At 40.6% G+C, this 18,305-nt stretch overlaps 1 protein-coding gene across 1 annotated transcript in view; it reads left to right on the forward strand.

Annotated features, from left to right (window-relative positions):
- SLC26A2 (solute carrier family 26 member 2) overlaps positions 1–16,854 on the forward strand; it is a 28,753-nt gene extending 11,899 nt beyond the window's left edge. The window contains exons 2-3 of the mRNA XM_033180555.1: positions 11,119–11,842; positions 14,100–16,854. Of these exons, the coding sequence (XP_033036446.1) occupies positions 11,144–11,842; positions 14,100–15,620 (2,220 nt within the window). The 5' untranslated portion in view covers positions 11,119–11,143 and the 3' untranslated portion in view covers positions 15,621–16,854. The remainder of the gene's footprint in view (positions 1–11,118; positions 11,843–14,099) is intronic.
- The last annotated feature ends 1,451 nt before the right edge of the window (positions 16,855–18,305 follow it).

The following is an 18,305-nucleotide window of genomic DNA, read 5'->3' on the forward strand; positions in this document are numbered from 1 at the left end:
TCCTTGAGAATTGCCACCCTGTCTTCCACAATAGTTGAACTAGTTTACAGTCCCACCAACAGTGTAAAAGTGTTCCTATTTCTCCACATCCTCTCCAGCACCTGTTGTTGCCTGACTTTTTAATGATCGCCATTCTAACTGGTGTGAGATGGTATTGCATTGTGGTTTTGATTTGCATTTTTCTGATGGCCAGTGATGATGAGCATTTTTTCATGTGTCTGTTGGCTGCATAAATGTCTTCTTTTGAGAAGTGTCTGTTCATATCCTTCGCCCACTTTTTGATGGGGTTGTTTGATTTTTTCTTGTAAATTTGTTTGCATTCTTTGTAGGTTCTGGGTATTAGCCCTTTGTCAGATGGGTAGATTACAAAACTTTTCTCCCATTCTGTAGGTTGCCTCTTCACTCATGGTAGTTTATTTTGCTGTGCAGAAGCTCTTTAGTTTAATTAGATCCCATTTCTCAATTTTGGCTTTTGTTGCCATTGCTTTTGGTGTTTTAGTCTGAAGTCATTGCCTATGCCTGTATCCTGAATGGTATTGCCTAGGTTTTCTTCTAGGGTTTTTATGGTTTTAGGTCTAACATTTAAGTCTTTAATCCATCTTGAATTAATTTTTGTATTAGGTATAAGGAAGGGATCCAGTTTCAGCTTTCTACATATGGCTAGCCAGTTTTCCCAGCACCATTTATTAAATAGGGAATCCTTTCCCCATTTCTTGTTTCTCTCAGATTTGTCAAAGATCAGATGGTTGTAGAGGTGTGGTGTTATTTCTGAGGGCTCTGTTCTGTTCCATTGGTCTGTATCTCTGTTTTGGTACCAGTACCATGCTGTTTTGGTTACTGTAGCCTTGTAATATAGTTTGAAGTCAGGTAGCATGATGCCTCCAGCTTTGTTCTTTTGGCTTAGGATTGTCTTGGCAATGCGGGCTCTTTTTTGGTTCCATATGAACTTTAAAGTAGTTTTTTCCAATTCTGTGAAGAAAATCATTGGTAGCTTGATGGGGATGGCATTGAATCTATAAATTACCTTGGGCAGTATGGGCATTTTCATGATATTGATTCTTCCTAGCCATGAGCATGGAATGTTCTTCCATTTGTGTCCTCTTTTATTTCGTTGAGCAGTGGTTTGTAGTTCTCCTTGAAGCAGTCCTTCACATCCCTTATAAGTTGAATTCCTAGGTATTTTATTCTCTTTGAAGCAGTTGTGAATGGGAGTTCACTCATGATTTGGCTCTCTGTTTGTCTGTTATTGGTGTATAGGAATGCTTGTGATTTTTGCACATTGATTTTGTATCCTGAGACTTTGCTGAAGTTGCTTATCAGCTTAAGGAGATTTTAAGCTGAGATGATGGGGTTTTCTAAATATATCATGTCATCTGCAAACAGGGACAATTTGACTTCCTGTTTTCCTAATTGAATACCCTTTATTTCTTTCTCCTGCCTGATTGCGCTGGCCAGAACTTCCAACACTGTGTTGAATAGGAGTAGTGAGAGAGGGCATCCCTGTCTTGTGCCAGTTTTCAAAGGGAATGCTTCCAGTTTTTGCCCATTCAGTATGATATTGGCTGTGGGTTTGTCATAAATAGCTCTTATTATTTTGAGATACGTCCCATCAATACCTAATTTATTGATAGTTTTTAGCGTGAAGGGCTGTTGAATTTTGTCAAAGGCCTTTTCTGCATCTATTGAGATAATCATGTGGTTTTTGTCTTTGGTTCTGTTTATATGATGGATTACGTTTATTGATTTGTGTATGTTGAACCAGCCTTGCATCCCAGGGCTGAAGCCCACTTGATCATGGTAGATAAGCTTTTTGATGTGCTGCTGGATTCGGTTTGCCAGTATTTTATTGAGGATTTTTGTGTCGATGTTCATCAGGGATATTCGTCTAAAATTCTCTTTTTTTGCTGTGTCTCTGCCAGGCTTTGGTATCAGGATGATGTTGGCCTCATAAAATGAGTTAGGGAGGATTCCCTCTTTTTCTATTGATTGGAATAGTTTCAGAAGGAATGGTACCAACTCCTCCTTGTACCTCTGGTAGAATTCGGCTGTGAATCCGTCTGGTCCTGGAGTTTTTTGGTTGGTAGGCTATTAATTATTGCCTCAATTTCAGAGCCTGTTATTGGTCTATTCAGGGATTCAACTTCTTCCTGTTTTAGTCTTGGGAGGGTGTATGTGTCTAGGAATTTATCCATTTCTTCTAGATTTTCTAGTTTATTTATGTAGTGGTGTTTATAGTATTCTCTGATGGTAGTTTGTATTTCTGTGGGGTCAGTGGTGATAACCCCTTTATCGTTTTTTATTGCGTCTGTTTGATTCTTCTCTCTTTTCTTCTTTATTAGTCTTGCTAGCGGTCTATCAATTTTGTTGATCTTTTCAAGAAACCAACTCCTGGATTCATTGATTTTTTTGAAGGGTTTTTTGTGTCTCTATCTCCTTCAGTTCTGCTCTGATCTTAGTTATTTCTTGCCTTCTGCTAGCTTTTGAATGTGTTTGCTCTTGCTTCTTCAGTTCTTTTAATTGTGATGTTAGGGTGTCAATTTTAGATCTTTCCTGCTTTCTATTGTGGGCATTTAGTGCTATAAATTTCCCTCTGCACACTGCTTTAAATGTGTCCCAGAGATTCTGGTATGTTGTGTCTTTGTTCTCATTGGTTTCAAAGAACATATTTATTTCTGCCTTCATTTCGTTACGTACCCAGTAATCATTCAGAAGCAGGTTGTTCAGTTTCCATGTAGTTGAGCGGTTTTGAGTGAGTTTCTTAATCCTGAGTTCTAGTTTGATTGCACTGTGGTCTGAGAGACAGTTTGTTGTAATTTCTGTTCTTTTACATTTGCTGAGGAGTGCTTTACTTCCAACTATGTGGTCAATTTTGGAATAAGTGTGATGTGGTGCTGAGAAGAATGTATATTCTGTTGCTTTAGGGTGGAGGGTTCTGTAGAGTCTATTAGGTCCGCCTGGTGCAGAGCTGAGTTAAATTCCTGGATATCCTTGTTAACTTTCTATCTCTTTGATCTGTCTAATGTTGACAGTGGGGTGTTAAATTCTCCCATTATTATTGTGTGGAAATCTTAAGTCTCTTTGTAGGTCTCCGAGGATTTGCTTTATGAATCTGGTTGCTCCTGTATTGGGTGCATATATATTTAGGATAGTTAGCTCTTCTTGTTGAATTGATCCCTTTACCATTATGTAATGGCCTTCTTTAACTCTTTTGATCTTTGTTGGTTTAAAGTCTGTTTTATCAGAGACTAGGATGGCAACCCCTGCTTTTTTTGTTTGTTTGTTTGTTTTCCACTTGCTTGGTAGATCTTCCTCCATCCTTTTGTTTTGAGCCTATGTGTGTCTCTGCATGTGAGATGGGTCTCCTGAATACAGCACACTGATGGGTCTTGACTGTTTATCCAATTTGCCAGTCTGTTTCTTTTAATTGGAACATTTAGCCCATTTACATTTAAGGTTAATATTGTTATGTGTGAACTTGATCCTATCATTACGATGTTAGCTGGTTATTTTGCTCGTTAGTTGATGCAGTTTCTTCCTAGTATCGATGGTCTTTACAATTTGGCATGTTTTTGCAGTGGCTGGTACCGGTTGTTCCTTTCCATGTTTAGTGCTTCCTTCAGGAGCTCTTGTAAGGCAGGCCTGGTGGTGACACAATCTCTCAGCATTTGCTTGTCTGTAAAGGATTTTATTTCTCCTTCACTAATGAAGCTTAGTTTGGCTGGATATGAAATTCTGGGTTGAAAATTCTTTTCTTTAAGAATGTTGAATATTGGCCACCACTCTCTTCTGGCTTGTAGCATTTCTGCCAAGAGATCCACTGTTAGTCTGATGGGCTTCCCTTTGTGGGTAACCCGACCTTTCTCTCTGGCTGCCCTTAACGTTTTTTCCTTCATTTCAACTTTGGTGAATCTGACAATCAGGTGTCTTGGAATTGCTCTTCTTGAGGAGTATCTTTGTAGCGTTCTCTGTATTTCCTGAATTTGAATGTTGGTCTGCCTTGCTAGGTTGGGGAAGTTCTCCTGGATAATATCCTGCAGAGTGTTTTCCAACTTGGTTCCATTCTCCCTGTCACTTTCAGGCACCCCAATCAGACGTAGATTTGGTCTTTTCACATATTTCTTGGAGGCTTTGTTCGTTTCTTTTTACTCTTTTTTCTCTAAACTTCTCTTCTTGCTTCATTTCACTCATTTGATCTTTAGTCACTGTTACCCTTTCTTCCAGTTGATCGAATTCGCTACTGAAGCTTGTGCATGCGTCACGTAGTTCTTGTGCCATGGTTTTCATCTCTATCAGGTCATTTAAGGACTTCTCTACACTGGTTATTCTAGTTAGCCATTCATCTAATCTTTTTTCAAGGTTTTTAGCTTCTTTGCGATGGGTTTGAACATCCTCCTTTAGTTCGCAGAAGTTTGATCGTCTGAAGCTTTCTTCCCTCAACTCATCAAAGTCATTCTCCGTCCATCTTTGTTCTGTTGCTGGCGAGGAGGTGCATTCCTTTGGAGGAGAAGAAGCACTCTGATTTTTAGAATTTTCAGCTTTTCTGCTCTGGTTTCTCCCCATCTTTGTGGTTTTATCTACCTTTGGTCTTTGATGATGGTGACGTACAGATGGGGTTTTGGTGTGGATGTCCTTTCTGTTTGTTAGTTTTCCTTCTAACAGTCAGGACCCTCAGCTGCAGGTCTGTTGGAGTTTGCTGGAGGTCACTCAAGACCCTGTTTGCCTGGGTATCACCAGCAGAGGCTGCAGAACAGCAAATATTGCAGAACAGCAAATGTTGCTGCCTAATCGTTCCTCTGGAAGCTTCGTCTCAAAGGGGCACCCGGCCATGTAAGATATCAGTCAGCCACTAGTGTGAGGTGCCCCCCAGTTAGGCTACTTGGGGGTCAGAGACCCACTTGAGGAGGCAGTCTGTCTGTTCTCAGATCTCAGACTCCATGCTGGGAGAACCACTACTCTCTTCAAAGCTCAGTTGGAAATGCAGAAGTCACCCGTCTTCTGCGTCGCTCAAGCTGGGAGCTATAGACTGGAGCTGTTCCTATCCGGCTATCTTGGACGCTTCCCCATTCTCCGTTTTAAACATAACATTCTCATTTCTGATTCTGTTCCTCTAACATTAGAACTATTGCTGTTTGTGTTTTCTTCTCCCTCACCCATATTCCAAGTCTTCTCTCATCCTTTCAAACCTGACCTAGACTTCAGAGCGCAGGTTAAGATACATTCCTCCCTTAAAAACTGTCTAAACAGCCGGGCGCGGTGGCTCAAGCCTGTAATCCCAGCACTTTGGGAGGCCGAGACGGGCGGATCACAAGGTCAGGAGATCAAGACCATCCTGGCGAACACAGTGAAACCCCGTCTCTACTAAAAAATACAAAAAACTAGCCGGGCGAGTGGCGGGCGCCTGTAGTCCCAGTTACTTGGGAGGCTGAGGCAGGAGAATGGCGGGAACCCGGGAGGCGGAGCTTGCAGTGAGCTGAGATCCGGCCACTGCACTCCAGCCTGGGCGACAGAGCAAGACTCCGCCTCAAAAAAAAAAAAAAAAAAAAAAAACTGTCTAAACAAACTACTCTTAAACTCTTTCAGATTTCTCCTCTGCTTAGATGCCATAATCATAGTAGTCAGCAGCTTCTAGTTTTATTTAGCAGTGAGTTTGTAGCATACATACAGAGGTAAAACAAAGCATGATTATGGAACTTTGTGGGTTCAGACTGGTGGCTGAATTAGTTCTACTTGTTGGACTGTTTCTGAGTGAATACGTAAGTTTCTAAGAGCTAGAGATGGGAAGGGACCATGGCCATGAATGTAGAGAGACGGAGAGTTGGGAACAAGATTGTCGATATTATTACTGGATCACTTTGCTTAGCAGCTAGGTGAAACCGGAATATGTAGAGTAGCTGAGTTTTAAGGTGTTCAGAAATATCTGAAATTAGAGAAGCTAATTAGATAGGTGGTAGGAATGGTACCATATTAAAAAAGGATCTATTCTTGGGATCCCAAAATATGCATTTTATTATCTTGCTCTGTCATTTATAAGCTGAATAAATTACTAAATTGAGCCAGTCCTTTCACTTTTAACCTATGTATGTCTTTATATTTAAAGTGGGTTTCAAGTAGACAGCATATACTTGAGTCTTATTTTTTAATCCTATCTGACAGTCTCCACCTTTAATTAGCATGTTTAGACCATTCGTATTTAATATGATATGTTTGAATTAAACTCTACCATCTTACTAGCTGTTTTCCATTTGTTCCATCTGTTTTTTTTGTTTTATCTTCCTTTTCTACTTTCTCTTGAGTTGAGAGGTTTTTATGATTCTATTTTATCTCCACTATTATTATTTATACCTTTTTAAAAATGTAGTGGTTACTCTTAGGTTTAAATGTACATCTTTAATCAGAGCCTATGTTCAAATAAGATACCATTTCATATCTAATGTAAGACCTTATAGTTTGCTGGGCATGGTGGCTCATGTCTGTAATCCCAGCACTTTGGGAGACCAAAGTAGGAGGATCACTTGAGCCCAGGAGTTTGAGACCAGCCTGGGCAATATAGTGAGACTTCATCTCTATTTAAAAAATAATAATAATCAGAAAAATTTTTAAAAACTTTAAAATTCCCAATTCCCCTTCTCATTCTGTGTGATTGTTGTCACACATTTATTTTGCATGTGCTGTAAAGTACATTCCCATTTTTGGTTTAAACAGTTATGTTTTAGAGCAATTAAAAATTTTTTAATTGAAAAAATGAATTTTACGTTATCTTCATTTGTTCCATTTCCTGGACTTTGTTATGTAGAACTGAATTTCTGATTGGTGTATTCTTTTTGGCTGAAGAACCTTCCTGAAACTGTCTCTCTGTCTGTGTGTGTCTCTCTGTCTGTTTCTCTCTCTCTCCCTCTCTCCTCTTCTCCTTCCCACTCCCTCTCTCTCTCCCTGTCTCCCCTCCTCTCTCTCTCCCCTTCTGCCCACATATATATGGTGCTGGTCGGCTGGCCTTAAATCCTCTCAGTGTTTATCTGAGAAAGTTTTTATTTCTTTTTCTTATTTTATTTTATTTTATTTCATATGACAGAGTCTCTCTCTGTCACCCAGGCTAAAGTGCAGCGGTGTGACTATGGCTCATTGCAGCCTCAACCTCTTAGGCTCAAGCAGTCCTCCTATCTCAGCCTCCCAAGTAGCTGGGACCACAGGCACACACCATCAGCCTGGCCTCTTATCTTTTAAAATATTTTTTCTAGGTAAAGAATTCTGTGTTAAAAGTTATATTTCTGGGGTCAGACGGGGTGGCTCACACCTGTAATCCTAGCACTTTGGGAGGTCAGGGTGGGAGGATCACTTGAGGCCAAGAGTTTGGGGACCAACCTGGGGAGCTTAGTAGCAAGAGCATGTCTCTACAAAAAAAATTTAAAAATTAGCCAGGCGTGGTGGTGCACACCTGTAATCTTCGCTACTCAGGAGGCTGAGGTGGGAGAATCACTTGAGCCCAGGAGTTCGAGGCCACAGTGAGCCGTAATTGCATGCCACTGCACTTCAGCCTGCGTGACAGGGTAAGACCCTATTTCTAAAAAAGATACATATTTCTGTGATATAAAGATACCACTCCATCATGTTCTGGCCTCCATGATTTCCAATAAGAAGTCTGCTATAATTCTTATTTTTGTTTCTGAATAAGTGATATATGTTTTTTCTTTGTCTTCAGGATTTTCTCTTTATCTTTGTTTTCAGCAGCTTGAATGTCATATGTGTAGGTGAGGGTTTTTGTTTTCTTTTTGTTTTTGTATTTACTCTTCTTGGAATTCTCTGAGATTCTTGAAGATAGATTATATATTATATTTATTATATATTTTATATATATATACACATACATATATATATATATATTTTTTTTTTTTTTTTTTTTTTTTTTTGAGATGGAGTCTTGCTTTGTTGCCATGCTAGAGTGCAGTGGTGCGATCTTGGCTCACTGCAACCTCTGCCTCCCTGGTTCAAGCAATTCTCCTGCCTCAGCCTCCCGAGTAGCTGGGACTACAGGCACACGCCACCATGCCCAACTCATTTTTGTATTTTTTTAGTAGAGACAGGGTTTCACAATGTTGGCCAGGAAGGTCTTGATCTCTTGACCTTGTGATCCGCCTGCCTCGGCCTCCGAAAGTGTTGGGATTACAGGCGTGAGCCACCGCGCCCGGCCTTTTTTCTTTTCTTTTCTTTCTTTCTTTCTTTTTTTTTTTCTTAAGAAGGAGTTTTCCTCTTGTTGCCCAGACTGGAGTGCAATGGCATGATCTTGGCTCACTGCAACCTCCAGTTCCTGGGTTCCAACGATTCTCCTGCCTCAGCCTTCTGAGTAGCTGGGATTACAGGCGTGTGCCACCACACCGGGCTAATTTTGTATTTTTAGTGGAGGCTGGGTTTCACCATGTTGGTCAGGCTGGTGTTGACCTCCTGACCTCAGGTGACTTGGATCTATATTTTGATGTCTCTCATTAATTTTGGAAATTTCTTGGCCATTATATCTTGAAATATTTCTTCTGCCCATTCTCTCTCTTTTGGTATTCTAATTATGCGTGTGTTTGATACTTTGATGTGTCCCACAGCTCTTGGATGTTATGTTACATTGTTGATATTGGGGTTTTTTTGTTTTGTTTTGTTTTGTTATTTAAACTGTTTCTGCATTTAAGTTTAGGTAATTTCTATTTACCTGTCTTTGAGTTCATTGATTCTTTCTTTGGCTTTCAGGTCTACTAATGATCCTATCAGAGGCATTCATCATCTGTGTTACTGTGTTTTTCACTTTTAGCATTCCTTGTTTGATCTTTTCTTACAGTTTCCATTTCTTTGTTTTACTTTCTAGTATTTTTATCTATATTCTTCCCAGATAGCAGCCATACAGGGCAAGATTTGGATTCTATTAGTTTTTTCTTATGTGTCTTTTGCATATCTTAAGTTTGGAAAAAACTTTTGACCCAGAAATCACCAAGAGCTCTCCAAAACAGGACATTGGTGCACTCAAGCTAGTTCAAGAAAGCAGGAAATGACAGGAGAGTCACAGACTGGTTGCATTGTGGAGCAAAGAGCTGCTGGGTGTATCCATCAACCTGATTGATTTTCTCAGGGCCAGTGGTCACCTAAGTCTATTCTTTCTTTCCTTATCTACTTTAGAAGACCATTAAAATATTTACTCTTGTTAAACCTAGACAAAATGAATATGGGTTACTTTTACATATCTTGTGTTCTTGAATAAGTCATAGGTCCTGGATTTTGGCAGTTTGTAACATTAGGTTTATAGAACCTCACAAGGGCCCATTTTTCTGTCAGTTCCAAAACAAGAAACTTCCTGAGTCCTTCATCTAAAATATATTGTCTCAGCTGGGCGCAGTGGCTTGTGCCTGTATTCCCAGCACTTTCGGAGGCTGAGGCGGTGGATCACCTGAGGTTAGGAGTTTGAGACTAGCCTGACCAATATGGTGAAACCCTGTCTCTACTAAGAATGCAAAAATTAGCCGGGTGTGGTGGCTTGCACCTGTAATCCCAGCTACTCAGGATGCTGAGATAGGAGAATTGCTTGAACCCAGGAGGCGGAGGTTGCAGTGAGCCAAGATCGCACCACTGCACTCCAGCCTGGGCGACAGAGTGAAACTCTATCTCAAAAAAAAAGAATTGTTTCTATCTGGCCACAGTCACAAATGTTTGTTCATTTGTTCATTCATTCATTCAAATGTTTTGTAAGCCTGCTATCTCAGCGTTACTACATTACATTCAGATTACACTGATGAACCACCTGTCTTTCCTCCAGGAGCTAGAGCGATTCCTACTTCACTAATACAAGGGTGTGGTTAGTACTATGATGGAGGTGCCACATGCTGTGGGACACAGAGGGTGTAGTATTTCATTTGGGCTAGGGGAGATGGGTTAGTGCTTTCGGAAAAGGTAGCATTGTAACTAGGTTTTAAAAAAATTATTAGGATCATGACAGGCAAAGAGGTAGATGGCCATTCTAAGCTAAGTAAACAGCTTATGTAAAGGCACTAATTCATGAAGTAGTTGGTAAACAATTTATGCCCTGCTCCTTTGAGAGCCTGGTTCATTTTCTTCTCTTTCTCTGGTTATTAGACTTATTATTTGTTGTTGTCCTTTCTCTCTTTTTGGCTATTCTTACCTCCTTTGCTTTCCTGTAGTTCCTAGTGGTAGATCTTATGGCATTCGTTTTATAGTCTAGGACACAGAGATGGAGGATCACCTGTATTGCCTCCAAGTGGAAGTGCAGGGCAACATTATTTCTCTATTCAACCTGTGTTTCAGAGTGTGTACTTAGAATAGTAAAGTGAATCTTGCATGAATGTGGGCCCTGCCCACAGGGCAGATGACTCCGTACTAGAACATAGTGGAATAGACCAAAACCTTCTACAGCATGTATGAGACACTTGGCCCATCGACCCTATTCATGCCCTTTACATTCAGCACCCTCATATCGACTTCTCTCCTCTTTCCTACCAAACAAAGGAGTACTGTTCAAAGACGCAAATGCATTCTGCCTTCGTTTCTTTTTATTGCCAAAAACATTTCTCTTTACGTTGCGAACTAGTTTTTCTTCTATTTATTTTCAACATTTAGCAGGTTGTTTAAAAAGGGACCAGAAGATATAAAGGGACCATCTTCCTTGTTTCAGGGACTGGTAGGTCGGGGTTAAGGTTAAGGTAGGGGTTAAGACCAGATCCTGTTTTGCAGTCTGCCCGGGAGGTGAAAAACCTGAGAAGAAGACCACTGGTAGCATATGTATGGAAAGGAGACAGGCTGCTCTTACATCTTTTCCGGAGGAAAAACTGTTGGGGAGCCAGGCATATATGGAGAAGAATCCTTAATGGTTTATACTCTTGGGAAGTCCTGTACCCAGCCAGTTATTTGCTTTGACTTGGCTATTTATGGTCTGGTTCTGGTCTTTTTTTTTCCCCCCCAACCAAGACAAATGAGGCTCAATTAAGGAAAAGGGACATAAGATACCTATTCGAAAACGGAATTCCTCTTAACTCTCATGAAATGACAAGTAGAATTGTTAGTATATGTGAGCACTGAGAATTACTTTATTGATGAACACTGGTATTTACACTGGCATTTTCTCTGGTGTAGGAAGCTGAACCATCTGTCTCCAGAAATGTCTTCAGAAAGTAAAGAGCAACATGACCTTTCACCCAGAGACTCAACTGAAGGAGATGACAGTTCTCCATCTGGGATCCATCTGGAGGTTCAAAGGGAATCAAGTACTGACTTCAAGCAATTTGAGACCAATGATCAATGCAGGCCTTATCATAGGATCCTTATTGAGTGTCAAGAGAAATCAGATACAAACTTCAAGGAGTTTGTTATTAAGAAGCTGCAGAAGAATTGCCAGTGCAGTCCAGCCAAAGCCAAAAATATGATTTTAGGTTTCCTTCCTGTTTTGCAGTGGCTCCCAAAATACGACCTAAAGAAAAACATTTTAGGGGATATGATGTCGGGCTTGATTGTGGGCATATTATTGGTGCCCCAGTCCATTGCTTATTCCCTGCTGGCTGGCCAAGAACCTGTCTATGGTCTGTACACATCTTTTTTTGCCAGCATCATTTATTTCCTCTTGGGCACCTCCCGTCACATCTCTGTGGGCATTTTTGGAGTACTGTGCCTTATGATTGGTGAGACAGTTGACCGAGAACTACAGAAAGCTGGCTATGACAATGCCCATGGTGCTCCTTCCTTAGGAATGGTTTCAAATGGGAGCATGTTATTAAATCACACATCAGGCAGGATATGTGACAAAAGTTGCTATGCAATTATGGTTGGCAGCACTGTAACATTTATGGCTGGAGTTTATCAGGTAAGGAGCAATGAAACAATTGGTTATTTCTAGAAAAGTAGTCTAGTACATGAAATCTCATATCTGTAAGGGATCGTAGGAATCACAATAATTAAAGCTACCATTTATTGAGAGTTCAGGATGTATGAAGGGTAGAGGCAAAATTCAAACCCTAACCTGACTCCACAAGTAACATAAGGCTGGTTCATTGGACCTCCACCACCCAGTACAACTCCTTAATTTTACATGTCAGAAAATCTTGGCTTTGCTTGAGATTATTTGTGGCTGGGTATTGGCAGAGTCAGCATTAGCAGTGAGGCAAGTAGGTAACAAAATGGGGGTTGAGAGTGCAGGAGTTTTTCACTTTTTTTTTTTTTTTTTTTTTTTTCTGGAGACAGGGTCTCACTTTGTCACCCAGGCTGGAGTGCAGTGACACTATCTTAGTTCACTGCAACCTCCGCCTCCCTGGCTCAAGCAATCCTTCTGCCTCAACCTCCTGAGTAGCTAGGACTACAGGCACATGCTACCATGCCTGGCTAATTTTTTTTTTTTTTTTTTTTTTTTTTTTTTTTGTAGGGATAGGGTTTTGCCATGTTGCCCAGGCTAGTTTCAAACTCCTGAGCTCAAGCAATTCTCCCGTCTTGGCCTCCCAAAGTGCTGGGATTATAGGTGTGAGCCACCACACCCAGCCTCAAATTCTAAATGTCTCTTACCTTCCATTAGAATTGCTGATCTGGCCGGGCGCGGTGGCTCAAGCCTGTAATCCCAGCACTTTGGGAGGCCGAGACGGGCGGATCACGAGGTCAGGAGATCGAGACCATCCTGGCTAATACGGCGAAACCCTGTCTCTACTTAAAAATACAAAAAACTAGCTGGGCGACGAGGCGGGCGCTTGTAGTCCCAGCTACTCGGGAGGCTGAGGCAGGAGAATGGCATAAACCCGGGAGGCGGAGCTTGCAGTGAGCTGAGATCCGGCCACTGCACTCCAGCCTGGGTGGCAGAGCAAGACTCCGTCTCAAAAAAAAAAAAAATAGAATTGCTGATCTACTGAGTGACTCTTACTAAAGGTAGTGGTTGTCTTGGATTGTTGGAGAGGGAGGGAAGAAGCTGGGGACCACAGTTTCATATCAGCCAGGAGAAAGGATAAGAAATCAAATTCTTGAGTCTCCCATAGAATCCACTAATCTGTCATTATCATCATGCCACTGGCTTTGGCATCCAGGAGTCAGTGCCAGGATTAAATCTTCTCTAACGCAGGCATTTCAAACCAACAAGGGGAGGGGAAGAGTAGCTCACTTTAGTTGGAGATCAGGTGAGTGGGGAGGGAGAGTGAAGATGGTATGAAGAAGAGCTGTGCTTCTCAGAGTCTACTTATTTATTATTTTTCCATTTATTTATAAAGAGACAGGGTCTGTCTATGACCAACCTAGGTTGGTCTCAAACTCCTGGGCTCAAGTGATCCTCCCAACACTGCCTCCCCCAATGCTGGGATTACAGGCATGGGCCATCACGCCCAGCCAACTTTTGCCTTTTTGTTAGTATGTCTTACCAAGAAGAAGGAAGGCATAACAATTCTGAAAACTTATTAGATGGAGGAGAATATAAAGAAGTAAAATTTTAGAATTTTTATTAATATGGGAGACAGTGTGGCATAAGTACATATATACTGCATGAGAATGGTTTCTTAGTATGAGGTTAAAGATAATTCTACAATAATTTCTAAAGTGTGATTCTATTTTGATGTAAATCTGGTTTTTTGTTTTACCAATTAAAACTTCACTTGTACACTTGCTCTTAGCCAAGAGGCTAAGAAAGCAGTAAGACTTCACTTTTACAGTAGTGATTTGTAATTTAAGGAAAATACATGGTTTCTTAACTAGAAGAATTTTTTCCAATTTGAAGTTTTCTTGTGGATCCTTGAGAATGTTTTTCTTTTAAAAGAAGTCTGTTCTTTGTGATGGGAAGAATGAAAAATAAAAATAAAAGAGGTCTGAACCTTTTCAAGTTTAAGAAACATTGTATGAAAAGAAAAAAATCTAAAGTTCCTGTCTCACCTGGGCTAATAAGTAACAGTGTGACCTTGGGCAAGTTGCTTAGCCCTTTAAACATAATTTTCCTATTTGTAAAACGAGAAGATTGATGTATGATTGTGTTTATTCTAGCACTGACATTCTGTGATGCTCTGATGATATGTCTGCATGCAAGAAGTATCAGGATAATACAAACTTTAGAAGTTCTTTTCCATTTATATTTAACATTTCTATATCCTTCCTTCCAGGTAGCGATGGGCCTCTTTCAAGTGGGTTTTGTTTCTGTCTACCTCTCAGATGCCTTGCTGAGTGGATTTGTCACTGGTGCCTCCTTCACTATTCTTACATCTCAGGCCAAGTATCTCCTTGGGCTCAACCTTCCTCGGAGTAATGGTGTGGGCTCACTCATCACTACGTGGATACATGTCTTCAGAAACATCCATAAGACCAATCTCTGTGATCTTATCACCAGCCTTTTGTGCCTTTTGGTTCTTTTGCCAACCAAAGAACTCAATGAACACTTCAAGTCCAAGCTTAAGGCACCGATTCCTATTGAACTTGTTGTTGTTGTGGCAGCCACATTAGCCTCTCATTTTGGAAAACTACATGAGAATTATAATTCTAGTATTGCTGGACATATTCCCACTGGGTTTATGCCACCCAAAGTACCAGAATGGAACCTAATTCCTAGTGTGGCTGTAGATGCAATAGCTATTTCCATCATTGGTTTTGCTATCACTGTATCACTTTCTGAGATGTTTGCCAAGAAACATGGTTACACAGTCAGAGCAAACCAGGAAATGTATGCCATTGGCTTCTGTAATATCATCCCTTCCTTCTTCCACTGTTTTACTACTAGTGCAGCTCTTGCAAAGACATTGGTTAAAGAATCAACAGGCTGCCAAACTCAGCTTTCTGGTGTGGTAACAGCCCTGGTTCTTTTGTTGGTCCTCCTAGTAATAGCTCCTTTATTCTATTCCCTTCAAAAAAGTGTCCTTGCTGTGATCACAATTGTAAATCTACGGGGAGCCCTTCGTAAATTTAGGGATCTACCCAAAATGTGGAATATTAGTAGAATGGATACAGTTATCTGGTTCGTTACTATGCTCTCCTCTGCACTGCTAAGTACTGAAATAGGCCTACTTGTTGGGGTTTGTTTTTCTATGTTTTGTGTCATCCTCCGCACTCAGAAGCCAAAGAGTTCATTGCTTGGCTTGGTGGAAGAGTCTGAGGTCTTTGAATCTGTGTCTGCTTACAAGAACCTTCAGACTAAGCCAGGCATCAAGATTTTCCGCTTTGTAGCCCCTCTCTATTACATAAACAAAGAATGTTTTAAATCTGCTTTATACAAACAAACTGTCAACCCAATCTTAATAAAGGTGGCTTGGAAGAAGGCAGCAAAGAGAAAGATCAAAGAGGAAGTAGTGACTCTTGGTGGAATCCAGGATGAAATGTCAGTGCAACTTTCCCATGATCCCTTGGAGCTGCATACTATAGTGATTGACTGCAGTGCAATTCAATTTTTAGATACAGCAGGGATCCACACACTAAAAGAAGTTCGCAGAGATTATGAAGCCATTGGAATCCAGGTTCTGCTGGCTCAGTGCAATCCCTCTGTGAGGGATTCCCTAACCAAGGGAGAATATTGCAAAAAGGAAGAAGAAAACCTTCTCTTCTATAGTGTGTATGAAGCGATGGCTTTTGCAGAAGTATCTAAAAATCAGAAAGGAATATGTGTTCCCAATGGTCTGAGTCTTAGTAGTGATTAATTGAGAAAGTAGATAGAAGAATGTCTAGCCAATAGGTTAAGATTTCAGGTGTCCAACATTTCCCAGTTCCACAGTGGAAAATTTTGCACACTTGAAATTTTAACCAAGTGGCTAAATATTATTCCTTCTTTGAAGCTAATGGCATTTGTATATATACACTGCAGCAGAGCTTGTAGCTGGACAGAGTTAAAAAGAAGAAAATATGGTTTCAGGTTTTCTTGCAGATATGAAGTGTTCTTGGAATGCAATCAGTATGTATTGAATTGAAGTGTAAAGTAGCTCCAAAACTTAATTACTATCCTGTTTTAGGGGTTATACATTTGGATTCTTCATTCTCCAAGAGATGAAGCGGTGAAGTTGGGATTTGCATTGGAAGTGCTGTAGACTTCTTTATGTGGCTCAGTGGAGAGAGAGGAAAAGAATGTTGCACCTGCTCTAGTACCAATAGGTCAAGAGGCTTCTGGATCACAAAGTCATAACTAGACAGGTTTGTTCTTGTAGTTCTCTATTCCCAGTCTTTGCTCCCCAGATGGCAGTAGTTTTTAGTAGGAAAGTGCCATTCCTCTCCTTAAGGCACAGTCTCATCAGAAGTCTAACACCTGGGCAGGTTTGTAACATCCTGAGAGCCAGCCTGACATTAGACAGAATATCCTTTGTAATACACTGGAAATTTTTAGTCATGCCTTTTTGTTTAGGATAAATAGGTAAGCACAAAGAGCTCTTCACAATCAGAAAAAACAATAGGAGTCCTTCCTTGTCTTTTCTGTGATCTCTGTCCATCCTTGTTTCTGAGAATTTCTCTACCATTAAGCTCTGTTTTAGCTTTCAATTATTCTAGTTTCCTTCCCACGGAATCTGTCCTAAACTGGTAATTTTGTCAGTGACAATCTTGTCAGTCAGCAATTTCTAACAGCATTTTAAATGAGTTCGATGTACAGTAAATATTGATGACAATGACAGCTTTTAACTCTTCAAGTCACCTAAAGCTAGTATGCAGGAGGATTTAGAAGGATCACATTCATGAAACCCAAGTGCTATGGGTGTATTATTCATGATAGCTGGCCCACAGGTCATGAATTGAGGAATAATTTCCTTTCAAAAAGCAAGAATGTCCAACATTGAAAGTTTATAGTTTTATATTTGGACCTTGAAAGGTAAGAAAAAACCAGGTTCTCCAAAGTTAGGAATAGGGAACTAATTTATGAAACAGCCATCTTTAAAAAAAAAAAAAAAAGCAAACTGCAAAAGTACAAAATCCTTTTTCAATCTGTTCCCAGATTCTAAACAATTTTAAATATTTATGAGAAGCAAACCCTATGTGTAGGGCATCTGTTGGAGTGGGATGCTTTTAGACATATATTAAGTATGTACGTGTTTAATATGTATATTTAAAATGCATATGTATTTTATTTTTCTATTATCCTATATAGATATATGTAACTTAGCTTTATTGTTAGCTCCATAAGTTGCCAGTGTTGCTTTTCTGTTGGTAGAGCTCTCGCATTTGGTGACGTGGAAAATACCTTTCCGTTATCACAACAAAGCAGTTGCTCAGTAGAAAGTCTGGATTTCTGTCTTTTTTTTTTTTTTTTTTTTTTTTGTTGAGACGGAGTTTCGCTCTGTCGCCCAGGCTGGAGTGCAGTGGCCGGATCTCAGCTCACTGCAAGCTCCGCCTCCCGGGTTTACGCCATTCTCCTGCCTCAGCCTCCCGAGTAGCTGGGACTACAGGCGCCCGCCACCTCGCCCGGCTAGTTTTCTGTATTTTTTTTAGTAGAGACGGGGTTTCACCGTGTTAGCCAGGGTGGTCTTGATCTCCTGACCTCGTGATCCGCCCGTCTCGGCCTCCCAAAGTGCTGGGATTACAGGCTTGAGCCACCGCGCCCGGCTGGATTTCTGTCTTATAGGTGATTCACGTTATAATTAAATGTAGACTTCCTGAATTTTGACATCATTTTGGAACTGGGGTCTGGAATTCCAGAAATGTTAATTGCTGCTTGTATTTATGCTTGTTTGTTTTTAGCCAGTATTTGCCCTTTCTATCCAACCTTATGAATAATAGCAGTAAAATCACAGTATCTTGGTCAGTCTTTATTTTTTTCCTTTTTTCTTTTTTAAGAGACAGTCATCCAGGCCAGAGTGCAGTGTGATCATAGCTCACTGAAGCTTCCAACTCCTGGGCTCAAGTGATCCTTCCACTTTGGCCTCCTGAGTATCTTAACCATAGGTATGAATCACCACACTCTGCTAATTTTTTAAATTTTTTCTCGAGATGGGGTCTCACTGTGTTGCCCAGGCTGGTCTCAAACTTCAGGCTCAAGCAGTCCTTCAGCCTCAGCCTCCCAGAGTGTTGGGATTACAGGTGTGAGCCACTGCAGTTGGCCAAGTTACTTGTTTTTAATCTCTCTTGCCCTTCTCCCAAGGCAGGCTTAAGTTGAGACTATTAGAGGTGTCTAATACCCTGTAACAGAGTAATGAATACATGCTTAAGACGTTATAATTAGCCTACACCAACACAGCAAAAAATATAATTCCAGCCAGACTGTGGAAAATCCCTCAGAAGGAGGGATAACAGGATTTGTTTATCAGCAATTTCTGTCCATATGTGGATGTCAGCAGTTCTGGAACGTTATGTATGCAGTTAGCGAATCCTTGAATTATGTTCTGGTTTGTACTCGTCCCATCCAT

This window comes from Trachypithecus francoisi, unplaced genomic scaffold, assembly GCF_009764315.1.
Source record: "Trachypithecus francoisi isolate TF-2019V2 unplaced genomic scaffold, Tfra_2.0 Lachesis_group2, whole genome shotgun sequence".
Lineage (NCBI taxonomy): Eukaryota > Metazoa > Chordata > Mammalia > Primates > Cercopithecidae > Trachypithecus > Trachypithecus francoisi.